We start from the raw sequence: 27,210 nt of genomic DNA on the forward strand, positions 1-27,210 counted from the left end.
CAGCATCAGTAATTGGGAATTTCAACGAGTTGCTGTTTTGACACAACACCGGCAACCGTATACATTCCGGTACATGATATTATGAGCGGACATTGTTAGTCCACCCGATACTAACCAACAACATAGCCGCCTTCAAGGCAGGGACAACTTTTTCCTCCTCAGCTGCTGTTCTGTCAAAACAGCAAACTGTTCATGTTTACTCTTGTTGGTGTTGTGTCAAAACAGCAACTCATCAAAATCTCCAATTACTGATGATGTAAAGTAACTGGAAGTGATTGGACATTTAGATAAATTGGCTATTTTGACAGAACACCGGCAACACTGAACACTGTATTTTGCCAGAAAGGAAGTATCCCTGCCAGCAGAACACAAGTGCTTCATTCTTTTTTTTTTCATTCCTTAGCATTTAACCTCCTCCCACTCTCCTAAACCATAAAATCCTTAACCTACCCCAAGGAATTTCAAGTGATCGTAAAGTCTTTTTTTTTCCTATAAAAATAAAAAACATGTTATACTTACCTGCTCTGTTGCAGTGGATTTGCACAGAGCAGCACAGATCTTCCTATTCTTGGGTGCCTTTTTTGTGATCCTGGCTCCTCCCTCCTGTTCACTGTCCCCACAGCCAGCAGCTTTCTATAGGGGCACCCAAGCCAAGTTACAGCTCCCTGTGTCCATTCAGACACGGAGCCCCGATCCAGCCTCTTCCCCTCTCTCCCCTGATTCCAGCCAATCAGCAGGGAGAATCTCGGACAGAGAGGGGGCTCAAGTTAATGTTAGTGGGGCTGCTGCACACAGAATGCTTTTTATCTTAATGCATAAAATGCATTAAGTTAAAAAACCGTCTGCCTTTACAACCACTTTAACTTTTAAAAATAAACTTTAACAAGGAACCTGATTTTAACACCTAGTAAACTTACCAGTGCCTTTAAAATCATTAACCTAGCATGAAAAATTAACACCAATTAGTCTTTGAAAATATAGAATTCCAACTATCCTTCCATTGGAGGAAAGACATGATAAGGCAAAAGCTATTTCTTTAGAACAAGTATTATTAGGAGTTAGGGCATGTTTAACAGTTAGGGATAAGTTTGTAACACTTATGGGAACTGATTCAACTTGTTTCTGGCACCTAAAGCTACTTTCCAAGAACTGCTAACAGCAAAGGGATCCAAGGATTGCTACTCAGCCGAGAATCAGGCCAAGCTGTTATATATATATATATATATATATATATATATATATATATATATATATATATATATATATATATATATATATATATAGATGTCGTTCTGAAAAATAATATATATATAGTTATAAAGTATATTAGATTGTTTTGTGATTTAGTTTGGTTGAATACAACTTTCAAAACAAACTGATATTTTTCAAAGCATGCTTTCAAATATTACCCTATAATATCTGTTACATTAACAGCCAGGTATATGTATGGACTTCCAGATGTCCTTGTATTGTATGATCCTTTTGATAGCCATGGGTTCCTAGCACACATGCATTAATCTACCAGTGCTTTATTAAGCTGGAACATTGTTCTCATTTTCCACTGTGGCTCTCATAAGGATATCAACCATACAGTCTTGAAAATAGCTTTTCCTCTTCAAATGTGTCTTGGCATTATTTTGCACAGAACTATGAACCCATGCAGCGTTAATAAAAACATCATGTTCTCATATAAATTACCTGAAAATCTATATTTAAAATATATCATTTGGAGGTATAGCAACTGAATAACTAACAAAGGTTACATTTTCTTTCACAGACAACAGCTTGAATCCCCTGATAAGTGATTTTTTGTATCCATGTTTCTAAATGGTCTCTACTGCTAAAAGCTGCAATTTGAAGCTTTCATCTGTATTTTTTTATGTTCTCATTAGTGAATTTCCATTAAAATTCAACATTTGAAGAGTTCATAAGAAGAAATCAGACAGTATTGGAAAAATAAACTTTTCAACGGGGATTAATATGTATTCTTTTCTATACAAATTCGAATTAAAAGGCTGTGATATGGCTAAATAATGACTCCAATACAAATATATATTTTAACTTTTCATTACATTAAAGCCTGTTCTTTCCCTCTGCAGTAATCACGTTTTTTTGTAGAGAGATGCGATTCCAATAAGGCTGTTAGGTAGACTTTTATTACCGTAAGGATTGTTTATATATAGCAGTAAAATTAGCCTTTACGTCTTAAAAGATGGTTAGTCCTGGAAATCAGTACCATAAATCCTTTAACACTGTTATTGGTAAATGCACGTAATCTTAATTAAGTAGCTATACACACAGTATGTGTTGGTTGTACTTGACCCCATAGATGTGGCAGACTTTGGCATTATTTGAAGGAATATAGGTGTCTTTTGGGCAGTGTAGAGGTTAACTACAGAATTATTTAGAGCATTTTTGAACATCCAAAGCTCATTGTAAACAATGATCTTCCAAGATGATGTGCCACTTGACTGGGGAACCTGGCTTCCTTTTACATAATTCTCTTTTCTGTTGGAAAAAGGTCTTGTTTCTTGAGCCATCATCCTGGAGGATCTAATTGATTTGCATGATTTGACCTTTAATGTGGGGTCTCTTGCTCTGGTAAGCGCATTGTGATGGTGGAGGCATTTACACTACTGGACTGTGAAGGCATGTGAAGTTTTATGCACCTTTGGATTTAGTATTCATGAATAGATATATGCGCCATTATTATTCATTATTATTCGTTATTAATGGAATAATATACCAAGGTATTGAGGTATTTGTGGGTGCTATTGTTTGTAGTTACATATTTTTGTGCATAGGAGTACATTTTATGGTGAAATTAAATTGGCTATTTCTTTAGACCAGAAACAGATAAGGTGAACCTTACAGACTGAAGAGACCTCACACATTTTTTTTGTTGTTAAATACCCCCTTAAAATCCTTACCAAACTCAAAGCGTCTGGTATGTAATTTTTTTTTTGGGGGGGGGGGGCGGCAACGACTTTATGCATTTTGCTTTCATTACTGCTGTATGGTGTCCTACAGCAAAAATGTAATTTACAAAGAAAAAAAAGATACGGTTTAAATTGAAGGCAAATTACATTTATTGGCAGCATCTTACAAAAAAATAATAATCTGCGAATCCCTATGATTTTAATAATATTCGGGTTCGACATTTCAACTTTTTTGATGTTTGCAGAGCCCTGCTTAAACCAAACCAAAGGCAGTTCAGGTTATAAATAGCTGTGATTTGAAAATTCTACACTTTTGTGGGGGAGTTGCTCACCTTCAGTTCTTATAAATATGTAGTAGGACTAACCAGGTTAAAAAAATAGAACTTGATCTAAAGAGTGAAGTTGCCCGTATCCTCCCCTCTCTTCTGTCATTATATTGAACAGTGTTTTTCTTTTCTGGGATCTAGTACCTATTTATGACAGGTAACCACACCCACTTCAGCTCTGCTCACTTAGGCAAACAGTGTGGAAGTTTGGCCTTACTCCCTGCCTGCAACCGCCTAGGACATGCCACAGGTCCCAGGAGACTGCGGGACCATCCTGCAAGCACAGTGCATCTCACACTTGCACAGTGAGAATCCAGCTGTGAAACATCAGGAACACACAGCTGGCTTCTCACATCCAAGATGGTGACACTGAGGACCCAAAGAACCATTGAAGAACTGGCCCAGATGAGGACAGCCTTCGACTCCTAGACTGGTAGGTGTCTGTTTATAAAAGTCAGCAGCTACAAGCTGCTGCCTTTTATGTTTTCAGACAAGACCCAAGTTCCTCTTTAGGGCTAAATGATATTTTATCAGTCCTAAAACCAGAATGCTAAATGCATTTCCTAGTATATAAAAGGCCACTAGAGGAAATGCAGTACTAAAAATATGGAATATCATGTATATATAATGTGCAAATTGTGTTAAAATAATTTCCAGAGATATACAGTTGTATGCTAAAGTTTAGGAACCCCTGACAATTTCCATGATTGTCATTTATAAATATTTGGTGTTTGGATCAGCAATTCCATTTTGATCTATCAAATAACTAAAGGATCATATATCAGTAGTGAAATTAGATTTATTGGATTAACAAAAAATATGCAATATGCATCAAAACAAAATTAGACAGGTGCATAAATTTGGGCACCCTTGACATTTTGTTGATTTGAATACCTGTAACTACTTAGCACTGATTAATTGGAACACACAATTGGTTTGGTGAGCTCATTAAGCCTTGAACTTCATAGACAGGTGCATCCAATCATGAGAAAATGTATTTAAGGTGGCCAATTGCAAGTTGTTGTTGTTCTCTTTGACTCTCCTCTGAAGAGTGGCAACATGGGGGCCTCAAAACAACTCTCAAATTACCTGAAAACAAAGATTGTTCTACATTATGGTTTAGGGGAAGGCTACAAAAAGTTATCGCAAAGATGTAAGGGGTCAGTGTCCACTGTGAGGAACATAGTGAAGAAATGGAAGACCACAGGCACAGTGCTTGTTAAGGCCAGAAGTGGCAGGCCACATAAAATATTGGAGAGCCAAAGGCGAAGGATGGTGAGAACGGTCAAAAAAAGCCCACCTTCAACAATTCAGCGCACTTTGCACAGGAAGAAGATTAATGGGAGAGTGATGTGAAAGAAGCCTTTTCTGCACACACGCCACAAACGGAGTCACTTGTGGTATGCAAACACACATTTGGACAAGCCAGCTTCATTTTGGAATAAGGTGATGTGGACTGATGAAACAAAGATTGAATTATTTGGTCATAACAAGGGGCGTAATGCATGGTGGCAAAAGAACACAGCATTTCAAGAAAAACACTTGCTATCCACAGTAAAATTTGGTGGAGGTTCCATCATGCTGAGGGGCTGTGTGGCCAGTGCCGGTACTGGGAATCTGGTTAAAGTTGAGGGTCGCATTGGATTCCACTCAATATCAGCAGATTCTTGAGAATAATGTTGAGGAATAAGTCACAAAGTTTAAGTTATGCTGGGGCTGGATATTTCAACAAGACAACGACACAAAACACTGCTCAAAATCTACTCAGGCATTTATGCAGAGGAACAAGTACAATGTTCTGGAATGGCCATCCCCGTCCCCAGACCTGAATATCATTGAACATCTGTGGGGTGATTTGAAGCGGTCTGTCCATGCTAGGCAACCATCAAACCTAACTGAACTGGAGATGAGATTTGTAAGGAGGAATGGTCCAAAGTACATTCATCCAGAACATACAACTGTATCGCACAAATAAGTGGTAATGCAAAGTCATTAAAACTCTACTTCCACTCTGGTAAACTTGAAAGCCCAAATGGCATCCAAAAAACAATGTGGTGACCCTTTTGCATGTATTGCATTGCTGCCTCAGTGGAGGCCACGGAGATCTCCTTCTGAACCTATCCAATGTATTGCCTAAGCTTCATACATGCTCAACAATATCAGTCACAAATGGAGCTTGTAGGATTTCCTAAAACATGCACCCTCAAAGCAACATTCCTCAAAAAAGTACTCTTAAATTACATATATATATATATATATATATATATATATATATATATATATATATATATATACACACACACACACACATATATACACTTCAGGTGATATTTGAAAAAAAGGCATGAAACACAAATTATGTATAATGTTTTTTTAAATAAATATAAGACTATAGAGTATTCTTAGAAAACAATAAATGCTGTGATTAGACACTAGAATTTTATTTTACTAAACAAGAGAAAGGCATTAGGCAAGGTGCATTTAACGCTACAAACAGATGTGATGCAAATTGAGAATGATGAAAATCGTTAAAGAAGGGACAAATTAGACGAAGTGTTAGGTATCTGGTAGTCTAATGGCTGGGAAGGGAAGTATAATGAGTCCCTACAGATTTCTGGCACAGTGCAGAAAACCAATATCATTGCCTTCCTGACATTACTTTTTACATGTTAGAAAAGCCATATACTGTTTATAAAAAGTAAACTTACATTATTTCTAATAGATTTTTTTTAGAAGTTATACCCAGAACGTAATTATATTTTTACAGATTTTTAAAGAGAAACACGAGAGAATACATGAGATTACCAATGCTTAGTGCTAAAATACTAGTCAGCTGGCTGTCACACAGACCCTTTGACTTGGATACTTTAAAATGTCCCCCTGTCCAACAGGTCTCAGAGAGGGAGAGGGAAAAGCAACACAGATAGACAATCAGGTGTGCTGAAGTGCATGGAGTATGCTGGGAAGAGTGGAGACCATAGTGTAAAAGAAATAATGTCATAAGTGTGCTACTTCTCCTTTCACTGTACATACACAGGGTGGTGGTGGTGAGGATCACACTTAAAAGATTTGGGCCCCTCTCCAGCCAGGCCGTACTGTGCTGTGTGGAAGAGCTGTGTAAATCCCAGGACAGGATGGACAAAAAAATAATAATTTGTCAGGTGAAATAGCTGCCATATATGTATTTTTGTCTCTGTGGTTATCTGTTTACCTGGATTTTAGCATTTGGACCAAGGCTTATAAATTTACTCTGACTATCTTGATTACATTTGTTCCAGGTCAGTGACTCAAAAATTATTTAAGCTAGTGGGTCAGTATAACAGCCAGGTAACTAACATTTTCATAGTAAATATGGGCCTATCTTTGCTTTTTAATATTGTCCCGATGCTGGCCAATTTTAAAATGCTGTGTCATTAGCAGTCTCCTAATTCTTGTAGTAAAATACCTGCCTGTAATCTTCTTTCTGGTACTTTTCATCCAATTCTCCTTAATTAACCTCTTCAATGATCATGTAACACACCTATGCAGCATCCAGGAAGTGGGTTTTATTTTTGGGCACTGCATATATGTGTTCCTGTGTTTGTGCTGGAAGCAAGCTCGATCGTACACTCCCAGCACTGAGACCAAGCTGTCGGTGACAGCTCCAGGTCTCCTACTAACGATCAAGAACTGGGATAACTAAGTCTTGATCACATGACTGATGTGATAGCCTGTAATTAGCTGTCACATTGATCATTCACTCTATAGGCCATCCCTGTGTTGTTTCTCCTCTGTGAAGAAACAGTGTATATTTTCTTCTTTGTTAGAAAATAAGTTAGTACAAAAGGAAAGGTCTGTTGAAAAAATACAATAATAAAGATTAACTAGATCAGGTCTTGATCTAGTTTAGTGATCAATTCTGTCAGTGTCAGTTAGTGATGGTGTAATTGTCAGTGTTTATAGTCATTGAAAGTGTCAGTTGGTGTCATTGTTAGTGTCAGTTAATGGCAGTGTTAGTAGCAATTAGTGGCAGTGTTAGTGTCAGTCTGGTTAGGTAGGGCAAAAAACAAAACAAAATGTGTACTATTGTTTCTTGGCCCTTTTACGAGTACAAAGAACAATGATGCTCACATATGTAGTATCATGTGTGTGATCATCAGGAGTAGGAAGAGTTTTTTTTGCAGGCCTTTTTCATGTGGGTCATTTTTAACATTGTTAATTTTGAAAAAAATATGTGTTTTTATTTGAATGGGCCAATTTTCCTTTAATAATAAAACAAAATCAGAAGATATCCATTAACCCCCAATTGAAAGCCCAATCTGTCCCCCATAAAAAAAAGGTATAATCCACCTGGATACACTAAGTAGTTGCAATGATATGTACAGTTATTCTAACACATGTCAAAGTTGCAAAATTGGGTTTATGCATTAAGGTTTATGTTGAGCATGGTTGTGAAGGGGTTAAAAATGTTCTGCTGTTTTAATGGTGTTGTGAAAAAACAAGACACCTATGTGTACAAAATGTGCATGTGAAAAACACACTTACTGTAATATGTGCACTTGAGGGTGTGCCTCTTGTCCACCCATGAAGGAGTAGGACTTTACCCTGACCCCCTGGGTAACAAGGTTTCTCACAGAGGCAAGGCTCAACTTGGTCCACTTAGCCAAAGGCCTGGTGGACCCCCCTCCTCATGGTCAGCCGAAGCCAACCAGCGAGTACTATGTGAGGGGCCCTCCTGAAGAATGACCCCCTGATTCAGGGGATGAATAAACCTATTGGGCACACCCCCCTAGACCTCAGGGTAGGCCCAAAGACCAACATCCTCCATCCTAGTGAGAGAAAAAAACACAGCCAAAGTAGCAGTGACAAATGTGAAGTTAAAAAAAAGTGCCTATGCAAGTGTCAGGCCCCATACACACGTCCGAGGAACTCGACGGGCAAAACACATTGTTTTGCCCGTCGAGTTCCTTGTGAAGCCGCCGAGGATCTCGGCAAGCTGAAATTTCCCATTGAACAACGAGGAAATAGAGAACATGTTCTCTATTTCCTCGCCGAGATCCTCGTCGGCTTCCTCGGCTAAAAGTGTACACCCGGCCGGGTTTCTCGGCAGAATTCAGCTCCGACCGAGTTTCTGGCTGAATTCTGCTGAGAAACTCGGTTGTGTGTACGGGGCCTTAGTGCATAGGCTAGGTCATATGGCCTGGTACCAAAAATTGCCCCAGACTTAGCCAAAAGGCCTATCCCAAGAGGCACAGTGTAGAAAAAGCTTTGGTGCCATGGTTAGTGCTCATCCTCACTGTTGGGTTCCCACAATTAAGTGATACTAAGAGCACCATTGGGGCAACCAACTTTCAGGGGGCACTAATATTGCAGATTCTCTGCCCTTTCAGCCCATGGCCAGACCAGGTAACCCCATTCACATTAGGAGGCACTGGGTCCTTCCAGTGTTTTGGGGAAATTCCTCCTATGCCCCGCATCCCATGGATGCCCCACTTTATGTTCCAACTGGTACAAGCCTTCAGAGCCACAATCATTCCAGCAGGGACACTATACAGCCAGCCATTCTTGTCAAAAGGCCAGAATAGAGACACAGCACCCCTACTGGGCACTGCAAAGATACTAGACTACCTAGTTACATAGTTAGTCTGGTTGAAAAAAATCCATTTAGTTCAACCAATAAAATAAATAAAAAAAAATATACAATCCTATATACACAATCCTTTACTTACAGTTGATCAAGAGGAAGTAAAAAAAAAAACAGCAAAGCATGATCCCCGGTAGGGGGAAAAATTCCTTTCTGATCCCCCAAGAGGCAATTGTATATTCCCTGGATCACCTTTACCTATAAATGTTAGGATCCAGTTATATTATGTATTTTTAGAAAAGAATCCTGGCCTTTTTTAAAGACATCTACTGAGCTGGCTCATGATGGTTTATTCCACAATTGCATAGCTCTTTCTGTGAAGAAACCTTTCCGTACAGTATTTAAGGATTAAATATGTTTTTCTCCAGACGTAAAGAGTGCCCCCTTTTCCTCTGTGATGACCTTAAAGCGGGGGTTCACCCAAAAAACTAATTTTTAACATTAGATCGAGGCTAATTGTGGGAAGCACAATCGGGTGTTTTTGTTTAAATCAATGCAGTACATACCGTTTTAGAGATAGATGTTCTCCACGGCTTCCGGGTATGGTCTGCGGGACTGGGCATTCCTATTTGATTGACAGGCTTCCGACCATCGCATACAGCGAGTCACGAGTTGCCAAAAGAAGCCGAACGTCGGTGCGCAGGTGTCGTATAGAGCCGCACCGACGTTCGGCTTCTTTCGGCAAATCGTGACGCGCTGTATGCGACGGTCGGAAGCCTGTCAATATTTGGAACGCCCAATCCCGCAGACCATACCCGGAAGTCGCGGAGAACATCTATCTCTAAAACGGTATGTACTGCATTGATTTAAAAAAAACACCCGATTGTGCTTCCCACAATTAGCCTGAATCTAATGTTAATTTTTTTTTTCCGGGTGAACCCCCGCTTTAAAGTGAATAACATAACACCAAGTTCACTATATGGATTACTTATGTATTTATACTTATTGATCATATCCCCACCCTCTTAATCTCCTCTTTTTGAAAGAGAATAAATTCAGTTCCTCTTGGAATTTATCTTGTTGCATTATGAATTATTATGTAGTGCTGCTCTATTATGTCTTTATTGATAACAGCGGCGCATACATTAATCATAAGGTTAATGCAAAGTTGGTCAAGGCCACTGTGTACTGCATGGATGCCTCTTAATTTTATTGCTTCTTTGTAAATAGTAAACAAAAAAGGCAAGTTAATAAATACTGATTTAAAAACTTTTTAAAACAGAAAATAAAATACAATCTAGTAAAAAATATCAGAGCAATAAAAAATATCATGGCTGTGTATGACTGTAACAATGCTAGTGTTTCTGATCTTTCATGCGGACATTATGAATGATACATGTCAAGAAGCACTGAGAGTGCAAACCCTGTGAAATATGTTATCTCCAACCAAAAATGCAATTTATTTTAATGGGGTCAACCCACAAATGGCTTTAAACATTTATTTCCTCCCTGCTATATCTCATTTTGAAGGATAGATTTTAAGAAGTAAAGGTTGCAACACTGAACAGCATTGATCTTTTTGACCTGGGGTTTGAAAGCAAATTCTCTCCATCTTCTCCTGTATGGATGTCAGGTGAATTGAAGCAATCATAGAGACATTAAACATTATTGGTATTCTGAAGGCTGTAATTTCACATGCCTGATGTAGAATACTGTGGGATTAGGCGTGTGTGAATATAGAAAAGTCTCTGAGATGATAAAATGCATCTTGGTTAATAATTGTAGGGATATGATTTTTTTCCATCTATTTTTTGATCTATTTCCTTTACTTGTTTGATTGTAACTCTCTGTATTTCTGTTTTAGCTAGCCAAGATATTTACTCAGACCTGATTTTTTATAAAGTACAGTAGCCACCTGCTTAAAGATGCCACTACCATAACACTGCTTGCTCCAGGGCCTCCCCCACTTTTGATGTCTTACTTGTGCCAAAGCTATAATAAAACCATGGGATCATTAAGAGTGTACCTGATCATAATAAATGCAGGAAGCTGTAAAGTCGTCCAGTAAATATGCCAATCAATAACATGCCTCACTTGAAACAACATATTATGTTGAGAGGATTTTGAGTTGCATCTGTTTTACAGTCAGTGACAGCCACTCCAAAACTGGCTAGGCATAACAAAACATAACAAACATTTTTTCAGCACACTTGCCAGAGAGCCAGTACGGAAAAATAATTACAGGCAGTCCCTGGGTACAAACACGATAGGGTAAGTCGGAACAGGTACATTTTTTAAGTGAAGCTCCAGCCCAAATTTTTTTTCAAGGTTTTTGGATAGCATAGTGAAGGGTTAACACCCTCATAACATTTGTTTTGCTGTCGGAGCCCCTGTTCAGAAGATTTCACCTCACTTTCTGTCCATATGACAATTGGCTTTTGAAAAATTTGGGTTGTTGTGGAAACAAGGATTGGTGATAAAGCATCAGTGGAGACACCTTTTTCCCATTATAACTCTTAGGCCGGGTACTCACGACCAAACATGTATGGTGAAAGCGGTCCGTCGGACCGTTTTCACCATACATGTCTGCCAGAGGGCTTCTGTACGATGGTTGTACACACCATCGTACAGAAGACCGCGCGTAAACAATACGCGGGGCGTGTCCGCGGTGTCGCCGCGTCGATTAGGCGGTGTCGCCGCGACAATGACGCAGCGACGTGGGCGGGCCGCCTTTAAAATGCTTCCACGCATGCGTCGAAGTCATTCGACGCATGCGAGGGACGGCGGGCGCCTGGACATGTACGGTAGGTCTGTACTGACGACCGTACATGTCCGAGCGGGCAGGATTCCAGCGGACTGTTTTAAAACAAGTCCAGGAATATTTGTCCGCTGGGAAAAGGCCCGGCGGGCAAATGTTTGCTGGAATTCGGCCCGCTCGCGCCCACACACGACCAAACATGTCTGCTGAAACTGGCCTGCGGACCAGTTTCAGCAGACATGTTTGGTCGTGAGTACGGGGCCTTACAGGAGTGAATTTTCCCTTCCTAGTTGTAGATTTCCTCTCACTTCCTGTTGTCTCCCTCAGTTTTTGTAAGTATGAGTCGTATGTAAGTCTGATGTTTCTAACCTGGGGATCGCCTGTATTTTTTTAGTGTGAATTGTCCTGTGTGCACACAGTATACCTCCTAATTGGCTACCACACTGTATGTTCTGATTTTTTATTTACATATGCCATAAACAAATTGTTGCATAGTAGTACACATTTACGGTATATTATATCTATTTATATTTACGCAGGTCCTAAGCATTCTCACTTTATCTTATAGGTGCTACAAAAGACATGGGAAAAATGCTTGGGGGGGATGAAGAGAAAGACCCAGATGCACAAAAGAAAATGGAGGAGCAACAGGAAGCTCTTCGCCAACAAGAAGAGGAAAGGAAAGCAAAATATTCAAAGATGGAGGCTGAGAGAGAAGTAATGAGGCAAGGTATCCGCGATAAGGTGAGCAGCAAATTTTACTTTTTTATTAGTGAACAGACTACACCGAAAAAATTTAGATTTGTTTAATAACTAGAATATTACAATTATACATTTTGTGTATGTAAATTGTATTTGATCTATGAATATCTCAATCTGAATATACTCTAGGCTTTTCATGCAGATTTAATTCAGTCTTAGGTAAATGCATGAATGCGTGTGATCATTCAGCAGATGCCTTCAGGAATACTACGGATTGGGTATATTAATCACACTGAGCGGAACTGAAGCCAATAGAACACATTTAGGATGAATTAGAGAGGAGACTGTAAGCCAGGACTTCTCGTCCAACATTAGTGCCTGACCGCGCTTCTGGAAGAATGGTCAAACATTCCCATAGACACACTCCTAAACCTTGTGGACAGCCTTCCCAGAAGAATTGAAGCTGTTATAGCTGCAAAGGGTGGGCCAACTCACTATTGAACCCTATGGAATAAGATTGACATGCCATTAAGGTTCATGTGTGTGTAAAAGCAGGAGTAGAAATTGCAGTTCAAGGGCTTTTTACCCATATATATTAGAAGGAAAAGCAAACAAAAAAAGAAATACAACGATTCTCATGTCAGTATTTTCCCATGCAGGGGCTTCAGGATCACAAAGCAGTATTAGGAAAACAGCCTACAAAAAATGCTAAGCCACCAGGCTACACTTCAGCAGCACCGTTACTTCAGACCCAGCTATCTGGCTCTCTTGAGTCATTCAGGCTTTTGTTACAGCACCTCACTGCATGGGCCCACTCCTGGCCTTTAGACATGAGTTAAGCCCTGTACACATGATCGGATTTCTGATGGAATCTAATGCGATGGATTTCTTTGTCGGATATCCGATAAAGCTAACTTTCATCAGTCTTGCCTACACACCATCTTTTAAAAATCCCACCGTGTCCAACGTGGTGACATAAAACTCTATGACATGCTAAGAAAAAGTTCAATGCTTCTGAGCATGCATCGACTTGATTCTGAGCATGCATGAATTTTTGACCGATGAACTTCCACACAGACGATTGTTTTTTTCCATCGTTTTTTTATCTATAGGAAAATTTTAAAAGATGTTCTATTTTTTTTCACTGATGGAAAACAAACCGATCCATCGTGTGTACAGGGCTTTATTCTCACACCCTTGGTTCTCTCTCTTTCAAAGATTTACGGACACCCCCTGGACTCGCTAGCCACTTTAGCTTTCTCAGTTACCACAGATTCACGCAGCTGTCCAAACTCTCCCAGTCCTGTGGGCAAGGAATCCACCCTACATAATGTACAGTCTCTTTGCAGGAACACACATCCTTTTCTGCACATAGTCTGCATGTCTCCAGGTAAGGCCTGTACTCAGGATTGATGTTTCCATCCCTTCCAAATCTCTTTGAATCCTTCAAGCTCCAGGACTTGATCAGGGAGTACAGAACCTGTAAATACATAGTTTTCTCAGCTCACAATAAACATGCCAAAGCCTCGCACTCTGCCTTAGTGCAAACTTTGTGTCATTCCTATATCCATTACCTAAACTCACACCGTGGCATGGCCTAGCACTGTCACAATATATAATTGTGTGTAAAACATGGCTTTACACTTATTAATAATGGAAAGTGAAATGCATGTTTTGCACCTCATGGACCTTGGGAGAAAAAGGTCACAGCAGGTGGATTGGCATTGATAAGCCAGCAATTTGAACTGGTTTACCTCCAAGTTTTCTAACTTGGAAAAATGGAAGATTTTTTTTTTCGAAACCAACTGGCCAAATAGATTAGGATCCCTTTTAAAGCCAGCCATAGACTGTTCAAAATTCAGCTGGTTCAACAGTACCTGGGAAAATTTAAATTCATCTATGGGCAGCCTGTCTGGGTTTTTTGTGCGATTACTACCCCTGGCTATAGCTAGCAGCACTAATCATTGTTATCTCACAGCCGGTAAGCCTCTCACTGTCAGAATACAATAGCGCAGCTGCAGGGATTCCCCCAGCAACACGTTCACACTGTGGTTGAAGGAAAGAAAATTGCTTAATGTATAGCCAGCCCTAATATTCTCTTTATTGCCAGCATTTATGCTTAACAAAGTTATCTTGTCCTTATCCTACTGTATTTAGTTAAATCCACTTTGCACGTTCTAATTTACTTTCTCATAATTAATAAATAGTCTCATTATTGTATTATCCCAAAATTAATAATATCCATTGTACACAGAGTTTTCTTAGTCTGACTTTTGAAAAGTTATTATCCTGCAGCCTATTTTCTTGGTTATCCCTTTTTATAACAGAAACTAATTTGCTACTCCACTCAGATGGTCTTTTAAATTTTCTTCTCCATTTCACGGCTTTACATAATTTTCTTTGAATGATGCTAGATCATTATGCAGATTGTCTTTCGATAGCTTTAGATTTTAGCTACCTATGAAATGAGTGTCAGCTAGTCTCTTATCTCTATCTATCTCTTCTATCATCTCTTCATCACTAGAAGAATACCCAATCTATAGGATTTTATTTTGCAGCTATTAGAAGATGCGTACTTTGCAGGCTTATCTGTTTTATATTTTTCAAAGGAAGGAATTTTTTTTTAACCTAACTTTGGAAAAATGTCCATAAATATAACAGTTTACAAATAGTTTGGTCCAGTTCCACACAAATAATAATTTTATGCTGGAGAATCATTCACTTCTTTTAACTGTGTGAACTGAGGAATTATAGCATATATATGGTATGCTGCCTTATAGAAAAATCATTATACAGTTAAATCCATAAATATCTAAGATCGTATATCTTCTTATATGCACATTTACTATATAAATACAGTATGGTGGTGTGTTTAGTAAAAATAATGACCGTATATAATTTAAGGGTATCAAAGAATGACAAAAATGCAACATTCATAGCTACATTGTAAGTAAGGTTGAAACAAGACTGAGGTCCATCAGGGACATACTTGTTCTGGGTTAGTGACTTAAAACTGAACTCAAGGCAAACAGATGAAATACACATATTATAGCTGATTTACCTGCCAATGGATTTTTATTTCTGTGCAGTCAGTCCTGAGGTTTACACAGCATTGCCATACAGCAAAGCCTTGTGTGGCAGAGACAACCTTATTTTTTCGCTGCAGCAGTTAATTAACTCTTACATGGCTCCTCCCAACCCCCAGTCCTTCACTAGACAATGAAGAGAAGCAGCAAACTGATAAAGTAATCTCTGCATCTTTCCTTGTGTTGCTTCTCCCTTTCTCAAACTGAGCTCTAAAATTCACGCTGTTGCCAAAAGAAAAAAAGGACTTACACTGCTAGTATTTTGAAAATACCTTTATTAATAAAATATTAAATGTAGACCTGCATGTATTTACATAATTTCTTTATCTGCCTAAAGTTCAGTTTTAAGGTAGAACGCTACATTTTCACCTATAGACATTGACTATTGTCTATAAAGTTAAAGGCAGTGTAGAAATGAAAATGATATTCATAAAGTGCACTGCAGACTTGGATTGTTGGAAAAACATTTCAGGGTTGACAGATTTATTTATTTTTAATTTTAGAGTGATGCATTTTTGAATAAAGAAAGCTCACTTTACAGAATTTTGTGCCAATTGGCCAAAGAACAACATTCCTGTAACTGGCACTTATAGCATTTAGGGGATGCACAAAGGCAGTGTGGATGTGACATCTCTACATTTATATGCTTACAAGCCCTAATTAACAAAGGCACAAATATGCATGTTTAAAATCAAACAATACTTAGCATTAAACAAAAACACGTTCAGCATTTTGACTATAGACATTTTAGGACCTATTATTTTCAAAAACATTTGGACAGAAATCAATGCATTCTAAACATGTATAAATAAACTTTGATTTTTTTTCTTCATTTTACATATGAATGACATACATATAATATAGATTTTTTTTTCCTATTATTTAATGATCAGCCAGCAAAATTCAGTAGAAGAAACATATTCGAAAGAAACAAAATGGAGAGCTTACACATTGATTTTGCCTATTTGTTTATCTTTTTCTCTTCCCCGAAGGGATTGATTAACACTTATTCTGTCCAATACACAGAGGAGTGACTAAGCAACAGAGCAATGATTTAAGCACCTTGTCAGACAGAACAAAAGTTTCATTTTAATACCTGCTCTAAGCTGCTCTCTAGAAAAGATTAGTTTTTGAGAATTTAATTTGTAGTATATGCAAAGTAGGTGGACTCTACTAGGAAAATCACAGTCGTAGATCCCTGTCGAAGGAAGTGTGATGCTGGGATGCAGCTTCAATTACAGCGCTTTCAATTGCTCCATCTATGTTGTGTGAAGAATAGCATTGTCAAGTGTTTAAATAATAATACAGCTATAAATATATTCATGATATTTCACTAATAGGAATTACAGGAACTGCAGTATACTGCCCTGGCTCTATGTCAGATGTATTATTGATTAATAGAACAGTAAGAGCTATTATTCATGATAGTTTTTTTGCTTATACAGTAGTGCTAAATGATTATGTAGCTCATTTATAAAAACTGGAGCATAAGAAAATATGGCATCTTTTAATGTTTATGACAAAATTTGGAAAATCGTAAATCTGTATGGCGCGCTAAGAAAGCACCTTTATTTGTCTGTTATTTTTTTTAAATTACCCTTTCATGTATATTTATTGTAAGTAGACAGACTCACCTGGTGTTGGCAGCAATAAACCTAGTATGAGACAGGGGCACCCAGGAACAGTCAAAGCAGACTTGTCCTGAATGTTTATTCAGCAAGGCAGTAAACAAACACAGGTTTAATGCAGTAGGACGCTGTACAGAAAGTCTTAAAGAGGAAGTAAACCCTGATGGGTTATACTTACTCTTGTTTCCCCTGCAAAGTTAAAGCAGGCTAGTATGCATCTCATATGAGCCCATTATGTTGCACTTACCTGCAAACCAAGCCCGCTGACCCCGCTGGTGGCTGCATCCATCTTCACCCCTCTTCCTCCCAGGGGTATGGACTTCAGCTCTGTGACTGGCTGGAGTTGCATGACGTCACTCCTGGGAGCCGCTGGTCATGGCACGGGCTGCTTAGAAATGGCGTGATCATGGCCTTTCTTCAGTGTGCATGCGCCAATGACGTTGGCGCAAGCGTATATGGTAAATATCTCCTAAACCATGCAGGTTTAGGAGATATTTACTATATACCTAGTAGCAGGCTCCCACAGCAGCAAAAAAAGAGCCCCAAGAATTAGTCAGCTTGGATGAAGAAAGGTCTGTGCACAGAGACTAATATTTAGAGACTAATAATTAGGTCTATCTTCCAGGTTAGGTGTCCACCTAGGGATGGAAGGTTTATTCTCCCCAAAGCTCTGCAAAGCCTATGGATTCCAGAACCCAGAACAGAACATGTAATTCTGGGGAATGTAGAAAGTTTGTTTTTTCCATATCAACCATTAACTCTAGAGCCCCATGTGTATGTACGAATTCAAAGTGACACATGCACACCATCCAGAATCCTGCCTGCCAGAGCCTCACAAAATAATAATTTAGGCTGAGTTCACACCATTGCTAATTGGATGCAGGTTCACCGCATCCACTTTGCAATAGCAGGAGATTTTGACTGGCTCTCTATGGAGCCGGTTCACATATCTCAGCTGTGGCTCTTGTCCAAATTTGCGCTGGAGCCCTGTATGTCTTTTGGTCCATTTCAGGTCGGAATTCAGCCGACCTGAAATGGGCTGATTTTGGTCTGAAATCGGACCTAAATGATGAACCAGGATGCACTGGACCCCCGCCGGGAGCCGCATGTGGCGATGGTGTGAACCCAGCCTTAAAGTACAGTCACTGTGCAATGGTTCAAGCATAGTTTAAAAGTGGGAAAACACGTCCAAGTAGAATTGAGCAGTATTAGAGATAACAGTAGACATACCAGCATCTTACTAGTAGCAAATTTGAGATCTATTGCAGCAAGTTCCTGCACTGCTTATTCTGCTGCTAGTCTGATTCAAGCAAAAAAAATAAAAATCTTGACACCTTGAACCTAGAAACATAATGTTGAACTTTTAGTTTTTCAACTAAATACAAGTGTCCTTCTCAAAGCATGCTGGCAGGGAATATTTTTTCCTACACATGCTATGTCAGACTTTGCACACCTTTTGTATCGAGGCACCTTAAATACATTTAGTGGCTTTAAACTGGAAGTACATTTGGACTTTACCTTTTAAGGCACCTAAATCCTTTTAGAAGCACTAAAGAACATCATGTGGATTTCTTGGTATTTTACTGTATGCTTTTCTTACACTAATATAAATTGCCTAAGATCAGTGACATTTCTATCTTTTCACAACCATCTATCTCCACTACATAAGAGAATGCCTGCTGTTCCCAGTATAACCCTAGATCGCTCTTATCATACATTGAGTGGAAAGCAGAAAACACAATGATGGATACTGCAATTTCCTTTTTGTTTTCTGTAATGCATAGAACATTAGGGGAAGTTTTAGGAATGTACCTGTAGAGAGTGGATACCAGTGGCCAAAAAGTTCAGGCTAGGAACAGCTCTTAGTGGGAGAGAAATCAAGTTGTCCAGATCACAAGGCACCAAGTCAGTCCCAGGGTCCTAAACCAGGCAGTAGAGAATTAGCATTGAGGTCACAAGCTGGGGTCAGTGTAGGCAACATAGAATCAGCTTTGAGGTCACAAGCCAAGGTCAGTTTACTTTGGAGAGTGAATGCCTACTTTGAAAAGTGTTTGTTCACTTTGCAACGTGAATAATAGTAAATACATGTTTGGTTTGTGTACCTAAGCATGTGCAAAGAAAATTAACCAAAAAAACAAACAAACTGATTTTTGCTAGCACACACGATTGGTAGATTGAAGTGAGCTCAGCTTCATCTTATTTACTAAGCTCAGTGAACTTTCACTTTGCATAACCTTGTTGGGGTGATATTAAGACTAGAGAGAGTCTATTGACATAAGAGAATCAGCAAAGCATAGTCAGGAAGCAGAGAAAAGCCTTTCTCTGTAACAAGAAAATATGGCTTCCCCCTATGTATATATAATTATAAATTAAATATGGCAACAAGGTAATTACCGGTAAGTACTTGCTGCCGGGCAAATGTCTCACATATCTGTTAAAATCTGCTTATTTTTTTGCTAAAAATTAACTTAGAACCACAAACATATATTTTCTGAAAGCAGAGGCCTTGGAGAATAAAATGGCCATTGTTAAATTTTTTATGACACTTATAAAATGCATATTTTTAGGTAAATTAGACCTAGTCAACCGCTCACTCCAACATGGGATTGTTCCAACAACTCTAAAACACGGCTTTCTGACTCCAATTCTAAAAAAAGCCAGCTTGGACTCGACCGACACCAACAACTTCTGACCCATTTCAGCTTCTAATTTTTTAGCTAAAGTTATCGAAAGAGTGGCTCTTCTCCAGCTCAAAACTCATTGTGAGGATGGCCTGCTCTTCCACGATCTACAGTCGGGCTTCCGCCCTGGGAGGGGAACCGAGCTGGTAGCTCTGTCCACTCGAGAGAAGCTCCTTAACGTGGTGGATGCGGGCGGGTCGGCAGCCCTGGTGCTGCTCGACCTGTCCGCAGCCTTTGACATCGTGGATCACTCCATCATGCTATCCAGACTCGAGTCCTCTTTTGAATGAATGAATGAATGAATGAATGAATGACTTGTATAGCGCAACTCATGTGAACTGAATCGCCTCTGGGCGCTTTTTCCAGCCAGAGTCTGCTTGGCTGGTGCGGTCATTTTACCCCGTAGGATCGTGACACGCTTGGGACACACAGTCATACACACAGATATACATATATATACTGGGCCAATTTGGACAAGATCCAATTTACCTACCAGCATGTCTTTGGAGTGTGGGAGGAAACCGGAGTACCCGGAGGAAACCCACACATGCACAGGGAGAACATGCAAACTCCAGGCAGATGGTGTCGTGGTCGGGATTCGAACCAGCGACCCTTTTTGCTGCTAGGCGAAAGTGCTACTCACTGCACCACTGGGCTGGGAGATACTGCCCTTGCTTGGTTCCGTGATTTTTTAACAGCTCGCACCCACCAAGTTAAGATGGGTTCTTTTCTATCCCCGATTACCACAGTGGAGAATGGGGTCCCTCAGGGATCCGTCCTGTCCCCCATTCTCTTCAACGTTTATCTTAGGCCTTTACCCAACATTATTGCCAAACATGGTCTCTGGTTTCATTTGTACGCGGACGACGTCCAGTTGGTAGCCGATGATCTAACTTACCCTGACATGCCCTTAAGATTGGCCAATTGTTTGCGCGATATTTACCACTGGATGGCCATCAACAAACTGTGCCTTAATGGTAACAAAACAGAGGTCATGATAGTTGGAAAAGGCAAGACCGACTTTCTTCAAAAATGGCCCACTGAGTTGGGCTTGACACCAAATCCGAAAGATAAGGTGATGGGCCTGGGGGTTATCCTTGATGAAAAACTAAGTATGATTCCACAGGTTTCGGTTTCGAGAGCCTCCCATTTTCTACGACTTATCCGCAAGGCAAAACATCTCCTGACCCAAGACCAGAGGAAAGACTTAGTCCAGGCACTAATTATCTCTTGATTTTTCAAACGGGGTCCTACTATCCATTCCAATGAAATGGTCTAAGAAGCTGCAGCTGGTGCAGAATCAAGCAGTCAGGCTTATCTACAATCTCCAAAAGCAAGATCATATCAGCCCTGTGCTCAAAGAACTTCACTGGCTCCCTGTCATAAAACATGCCGATTTTTAAATCCTCTGCCTGATCTACAGGGGCTACCACCAGCTGGGCCCACAGTTCCTATCAGATCTGACTCCACACTATATACCTAGACGCTGTCTTCGCTCAGCCGACAAAGCTCTACTCATTGGCAATACCGACAGGCTAAATTCTATAGGAGGAAAACGGATTGGCTCCGTGGGGGCGACTCTCTGGAACCAAATCCTGCTTAACATTCGCATCTCCCCAAGCCTATATACGTTCAGGAAGAAGCTGAAGACCTGGCTATTCTGCCAAGCATTTCAATCCTAGGCCAATTTTTCTTCGTTTATCTACTAGCTGATTTTTGTCTTTTTTTCCCTCCTTTTTCATTTATGCTCCCCTCGCCTGAACATCCGGGCTATTTTGTCACAAAGCGCTTTGGCACCACCGACCGGTGGTATATGCGCGCTTCACAAACAAATAGTAATAAATAAATAAAATAAATAAATTAAATGAATTTTAGTGCACACAAACATAATACTCAATTGTTTAGTAAATATAAAACATGTTGTGGTGCTAAGTAAATGGATACCAAACATGTCAATACTTAAAATTTTGAATGCCTTTAAAAAGACAACAACATATAGGTCCTAATATTTTTAATAGGTAATGTTTTAAAAGCCTATTCAGGTTGCCAGTTTAGAGTTAAAGATGAGCTCTGCCACTAAGATTTATTACTCTCACTCTGAAGTTTGCAGCGATGCCTCACGTGTATGATGCAATCACCATTTACATATGTGCGTGGGATCTACTGTATGTGTGCTTGGGGAACAGGGGCACTTTAATTGTATGTGAGCTTGGGGAACAGGGGCTACGTAATGTCGTCATGGAGGAGTGAAACAGGACTCCAGTGGCAACCTGTGAAGCTCTGGTGAACTCCATGCCCAAGAGGGTTAAGGCAGTGCTGGAAAATAATATTGGCCACCCAAAATATTGACACTTTGGGCCCAATTTGGACATTTTCACTTAGGGGTGTTGCCACCCATTTAGACATTAGACATTAAGACATTAATGGCTGTGTGTTAAGTTATTTAGAGGGTAAAGCAAATGTACACTGTTATACAAGGTGTACACTCACTACTTTACATTGTAGTAAAGTGTAATTTCTTCAGTGTTACACAAACAATCTTTGTGCAAAACGCGCCAGATTTTTACCCCACTGCTTGCTGTGCTGTGTTTTGTAGTGTTTTTTTATCCTTTTTACACCAATAAAGGCTACCTTTTTAGGTTAATTTTGGTGTGCGGCTGTCCATGAATTCTTTTCATTGATTTTTTAGTCCGTTTTCATCAGATGGACCGATCGTGTGTACAGGGCATTACAGTAATCTGTTCAGTTATCGCATTGATATTTTTTTTATTTATTTATGGGCCACAGCTACTTTCAAGTCATTGTTACACTTTGTACTCTTTTGTAAAACTTGTCTACTTACTGCAAAATCTCCCTGAAACATTTTCTCTTTAATTTTATTTTTATTGAGAACCATAAAGAGCCACATCAATTCGGGCTAAATAAGTGATTGCTGCATTTAGTTTGTATTTAGTTGCCTTGTGTATACCTTGATGAGTGTACCTTGATTATCAAATGTAGGCTTTATATTATTTTAATTTGTAGCATTTTAACAATGTGTTTTTCTTTGTTCACATTAAGGTATATACTTTTTTTTTGTTTTGTTTCTTTTTTAACAAAAGACTGAAAATACATTAAATCATATTAGTTCTACATCTAGAGAAAATGAGTGTCAAAAAATAAACAATGTATTACCTTATCTAAATGTAAATTGATATTTTGCGGGAACGATTGTTATGTTAATTGAAACATATTTCATTCCCCTGGTTACATGCTGCTTTTAATTTATTTTTGTTCCAGAGTACAGTACATCATTTGTGTGCATCATCAGCCATTTCGTAAACTTTTGTGTAATAAACATAGTCCATCTTCCTTTAATAGTTCATCCCAATGAAAGCTAATTTAAAAGGATTTATTTAAACTCAACGAGAGAGAAATAGCAGTTGGTGGGAATGAAACAAAGTCAGGCTGGTTTATGAAGGTTCCAATAATAAATTAAACAATTTTTTGGCTAACTAAAGCAAAATTGAAAACAAATAAAATAAATTAAAAAGAAAATACAATGAAATAACACATATAATGATGTATTTGTTCAAAATAGAATGTAAAAACATAAATATACAATAATCCAAATTTTGGGTTTATTTGTAAGCTGGAAAAAATGATTTATTTTTAAAGTAGATAGTAATCCTAACTGAAATTACATTAATCACTGTGTGATAATAATAAACATCTCTCTTGTTTCAAAAAAACAAACAAACTATTTTCATCTTTTTTTATTCATCACTGTATCTCAGTGCTATTGATCTACAGCCTCTTTGCAGTCACATGCTTCCTATATGCACTCCAGTAATGGTTGCATGACATTCTCAGAATGCTGCAGATTTAAAAATATTGAAAATTACTTTTAAAGTACAATAACTTGTTAAAGCATATATCATTTTTAAATAATCAGGTTTACATATACTTAAGGCCGGTTCACACAGGGGCGGCATGACTTTGGGGGCGACTCGGCAAGGCAATCTCAAGAAGACTCCAGAGGCGACTTGCAAAATGACTTCTGTATTGAAGTCAATGCAAGTCGCCCTGAGTCGCCCCCAAAGTCGTACAAGAACCTTTTTCTAAGTCAGAGCGGCTTGAGTCGCTCCAATTAGAACCATTCTATTGAACAGAACGGGACACACCCCTGTGTGAACTGGCTCTTAATGTTTATATTTGTTCCTTCATTCTAAGATAATTGATGGATTTAAAAACAACTTTTTATTATTTCACTAGAGCACAACATGCCTTAGAAAAGTGAACACATTGGCCTTTTATTCTTATTTACTTCTAATGTTTCATAATGTTCATTAGCTCCTGGGCAATTCCTTAAAAGCAGTAGTCATGCTCTCTACTTTATAATTTATGAGTCTAGTCCGCATAGATTGTGGGGATTACTCAGGGGTAAAGACTGCATAGTATTTCTATGGGCATTTTCAACTGTAAAGAATGGGGTAAAGACATCCCTTCGGAAGGATTTTAGGGTTATCTCCCACTCACTCAGCAACACCTCAATGCACATGTTATTGCACTACATTTTGTTTTCTAAGTCCTTAATCCTGATCATGTTGACTTTAGCCATAAACATGATTCTATGGATAGGGGTAACATTTTGTCCTCAATATCAATAGCTCACTCTACCCTCCAGTGCCGCAGATCTTTTGAAAATCCTGCCTATTCAGGAAGATTGCTTCTCCTATATCTTCTATTTGGTCTTTAACTTGATGAACAGAGGATTGAAATGTCTTAGCTGACAGGACCTCTTTCAGAGTATGCTGTTGGTCAAGGATTAGAAAATGTCTTTATCAGCTTATTTATTACCTGTCCTGGAGTCCAGCGCCGTCTGCAACAGAGGACGAGCGATCGCTCATCACTCTGCTTCCCCCCGCCATCCTCAGTGAGGGAACCAGGAAGTGAAGCACTCCGGCTTTACTGCCGGTTCCATACGGCGCATGCGCGAGTCGCACTATGCCTGCCGATTGGCTCCCACTGTGTACTGGGAGCCGAGTGTTCCCAGAACACAACGAGGGGGGGGACGGGAGGTGACGTCATGCCCATAGTTTACCCAAAACTGTGTGCCCGGAAGTGGGTGCAAATACCTGTCTTTAGACAGGTATCTGCACCCCCCTCCCCCTGAAAGGTGTCAAATGTGACACCGGAGGGGGGGGTTCCGATCAGCGGGAGTTCCACTTTAGGGTGGAGCTCCGCTTTAATACAAGCTTTACATTGCTTTGATTCATCTCCTTTGAGGTTATTTGCACATAATTTTCAAATTTGGCTGCACCCTACTTAGCATTTGTGGGCCCACACTTTCTTGCTCTAGAGGAAGTGTTGCTATTTTTCTACTCGGCCATGGCTTTCTTTTTTAAACCTCATACACACGACCGGTTTTCCTGGGAAGAAAACTGCTGGGAGAGCTTTTTGCGTGTGTATGCTCCCTCGCTGGAAAACTTCTGGGAATCCCGCCAGGAAAAATAGAGAACCTGCCAGATTTACTACACTTGGCAATGGAAAACACTGAGAAGGAGTGCCGAGGAAGCATAAGCCCTGTACACACGGCCGGGATTCCCGGCCAAAGCTCTCCCCGCAGTTTTCCCGTCGGGATTCCCGGCGGACTTTATACCGCCGGGAATTACGGCCGTGTGTACAGGGCTTAATATTAGTATTAATAACCCATTTACTTTTCAATAATTTTGCTTTTTTGTGTCTTTCACAATGGTGGCAGTTATAACAGTAGTGTACTATTAATTTTACAAAATCACAAACGTTGATCCTGATTTTCATACTCATCCATGCTTGTAGTATAACTCCACTACTAAACTGTACATACACCTAAACCTCTTAACCTAGTTAAAGAGCCAATGCCCCACTCATGCATATCAATAAGACAGTTTTCCCAGCTATACCAACTTGATATAGCCATCAGGAGGGATCTCAATATCCATATATACAGTATGTATTTTTATCAATATAACACTCTAGTGATTGCAGTGGGAGAGTTGAGAATTATTTTCCTGTAGGAAAAGGTAAGAGGCTCCATGATCAGGAAATCTCCAACAAATACATCCCACTACTCATGTCTCAAGAAGATGACATTTCAAGCATAGTTGGCTCAGCTTATTAAAGTCTGTCCAACCATGACCAATCATATAATATCAGTATTGGGTGAACTGACCTATTAAGAAATAGTATGTTTTCACTTTACAGTAATCAAAGAAGACAATAAGTAGTAGTGTAATGTTTCCATAATGTATTTTTTGTAAGGCTTTTTTACTTTTAATTATGCAGAACAAAAAGGAAAACAGTAAGGGTTTTAAGCAGTACATCATTCTTTAAGTAGATAAAAGCTTTTTGCTTCCTACATTCCATATACTTTGTTTCTCTCACTACACCTGTGCAATTTTTATTGTCACTTTTTGGCATGCAGCTGTGCTTGTAAAGTAATGTAGCCACTGGAAGCTAAATAGGATAGTATTCAATGAGTGTAGCAATTGCATCTGTATAGTTCAGAGAACAAAACAATGATTGATATAAAAATAGTTTAAAAAATGTGAACAAAATCAGGCCATAAAACATTAGGAAAAAATTGCTTTCTTTGGGTAAATGTAGCATACATGTGACATATAACATGTATATAAAGTGCTGCAACTACAGCCTCCTTTATGCTTATTTGTCCTTATATGTAAATAAATAAGGTACTTTGTATAGATGCATGAGAGATCCAGTATTGGTTTACAAATTCTTATTAGGCCTAAACCAGTTGCGGTTGGTGGTATAAGTCTTCTGGATTTAAACGTGTACTATGTTGCGCACGTTTTTAAATAAATTAGTAGATTGATTCCACAATGTGCATTAAAACCAGTGGATAATTCTGAAGGAAGAAATGTTGTCCTTGAAACTGACATCATTGCCATGGATGAGGCTCCAGTTCTTCCCTAAATTAGATTATATGCCTTCTACCATTAGGTTCTAGGACTACCTACATAACAAGAGGATCTGCTACACTCAAATAGGCCTAATGCCGCGTACACACCATCACTTCATGTGATGGAAAAAAATGACATTTTCTGTGAAGTAAAAAACAACGTTTTTGAAACTTCAATTTTCAAAAACGACATTGCCTACACACCATCGTTTTTTCACAATGCTCTAGCAAAGCGAGGTTACGTTCACCACTTTTTTCCATTGAAGCTAGCTTCATAACTAGCTTCTGGGCATGCGCGGGTTTAAAAACGTTGTTTTAAGCGTCGTTTTTTGCTACACACGCTCAATTTTTGTGAAACAAAAAAAAAGTTTTGAAAAACGACACAAAAAATTGAAGCATGCTTCAATTTTTTTTTTGTCGTTTTTCACAAGACATAAAACAACGTATTCCCTCACACACGGTCATTTAAATTGACGTTTTTAAAAATGTCGTTTTTTTTCATCACATAAAGTGATTGTGTGTACACGGCATGATGGCTCTCTTGTTCTCAAATCCTGAAATCTCTCTTGCTATGCATACCCCTG

The 27,210-nt window shown here is 39.1% G+C and overlaps 1 protein-coding gene across 3 annotated transcripts in view; it reads left to right on the plus strand.

Annotated features, from left to right (window-relative positions):
- CPLX1 (complexin 1) overlaps window positions 1–27,210 on the plus strand; it is a 241,343-nt gene that overhangs the window by 159,837 nt on the left and 54,296 nt on the right. For all 3 annotated transcript variants that reach the window (XM_040361877.1, XM_040361868.1, XM_040361885.1), the window contains one exon: window positions 12,155–12,330. In XM_040361877.1, the coding sequence (XP_040217811.1) occupies window positions 12,155–12,330 (176 nt within the window). The remainder of the gene's footprint in view (window positions 1–12,154; window positions 12,331–27,210) is intronic.

Source organism: Rana temporaria, chromosome 1, assembly GCF_905171775.1.
Source record: "Rana temporaria chromosome 1, aRanTem1.1, whole genome shotgun sequence".
NCBI lineage: Eukaryota > Metazoa > Chordata > Amphibia > Anura > Ranidae > Rana > Rana temporaria.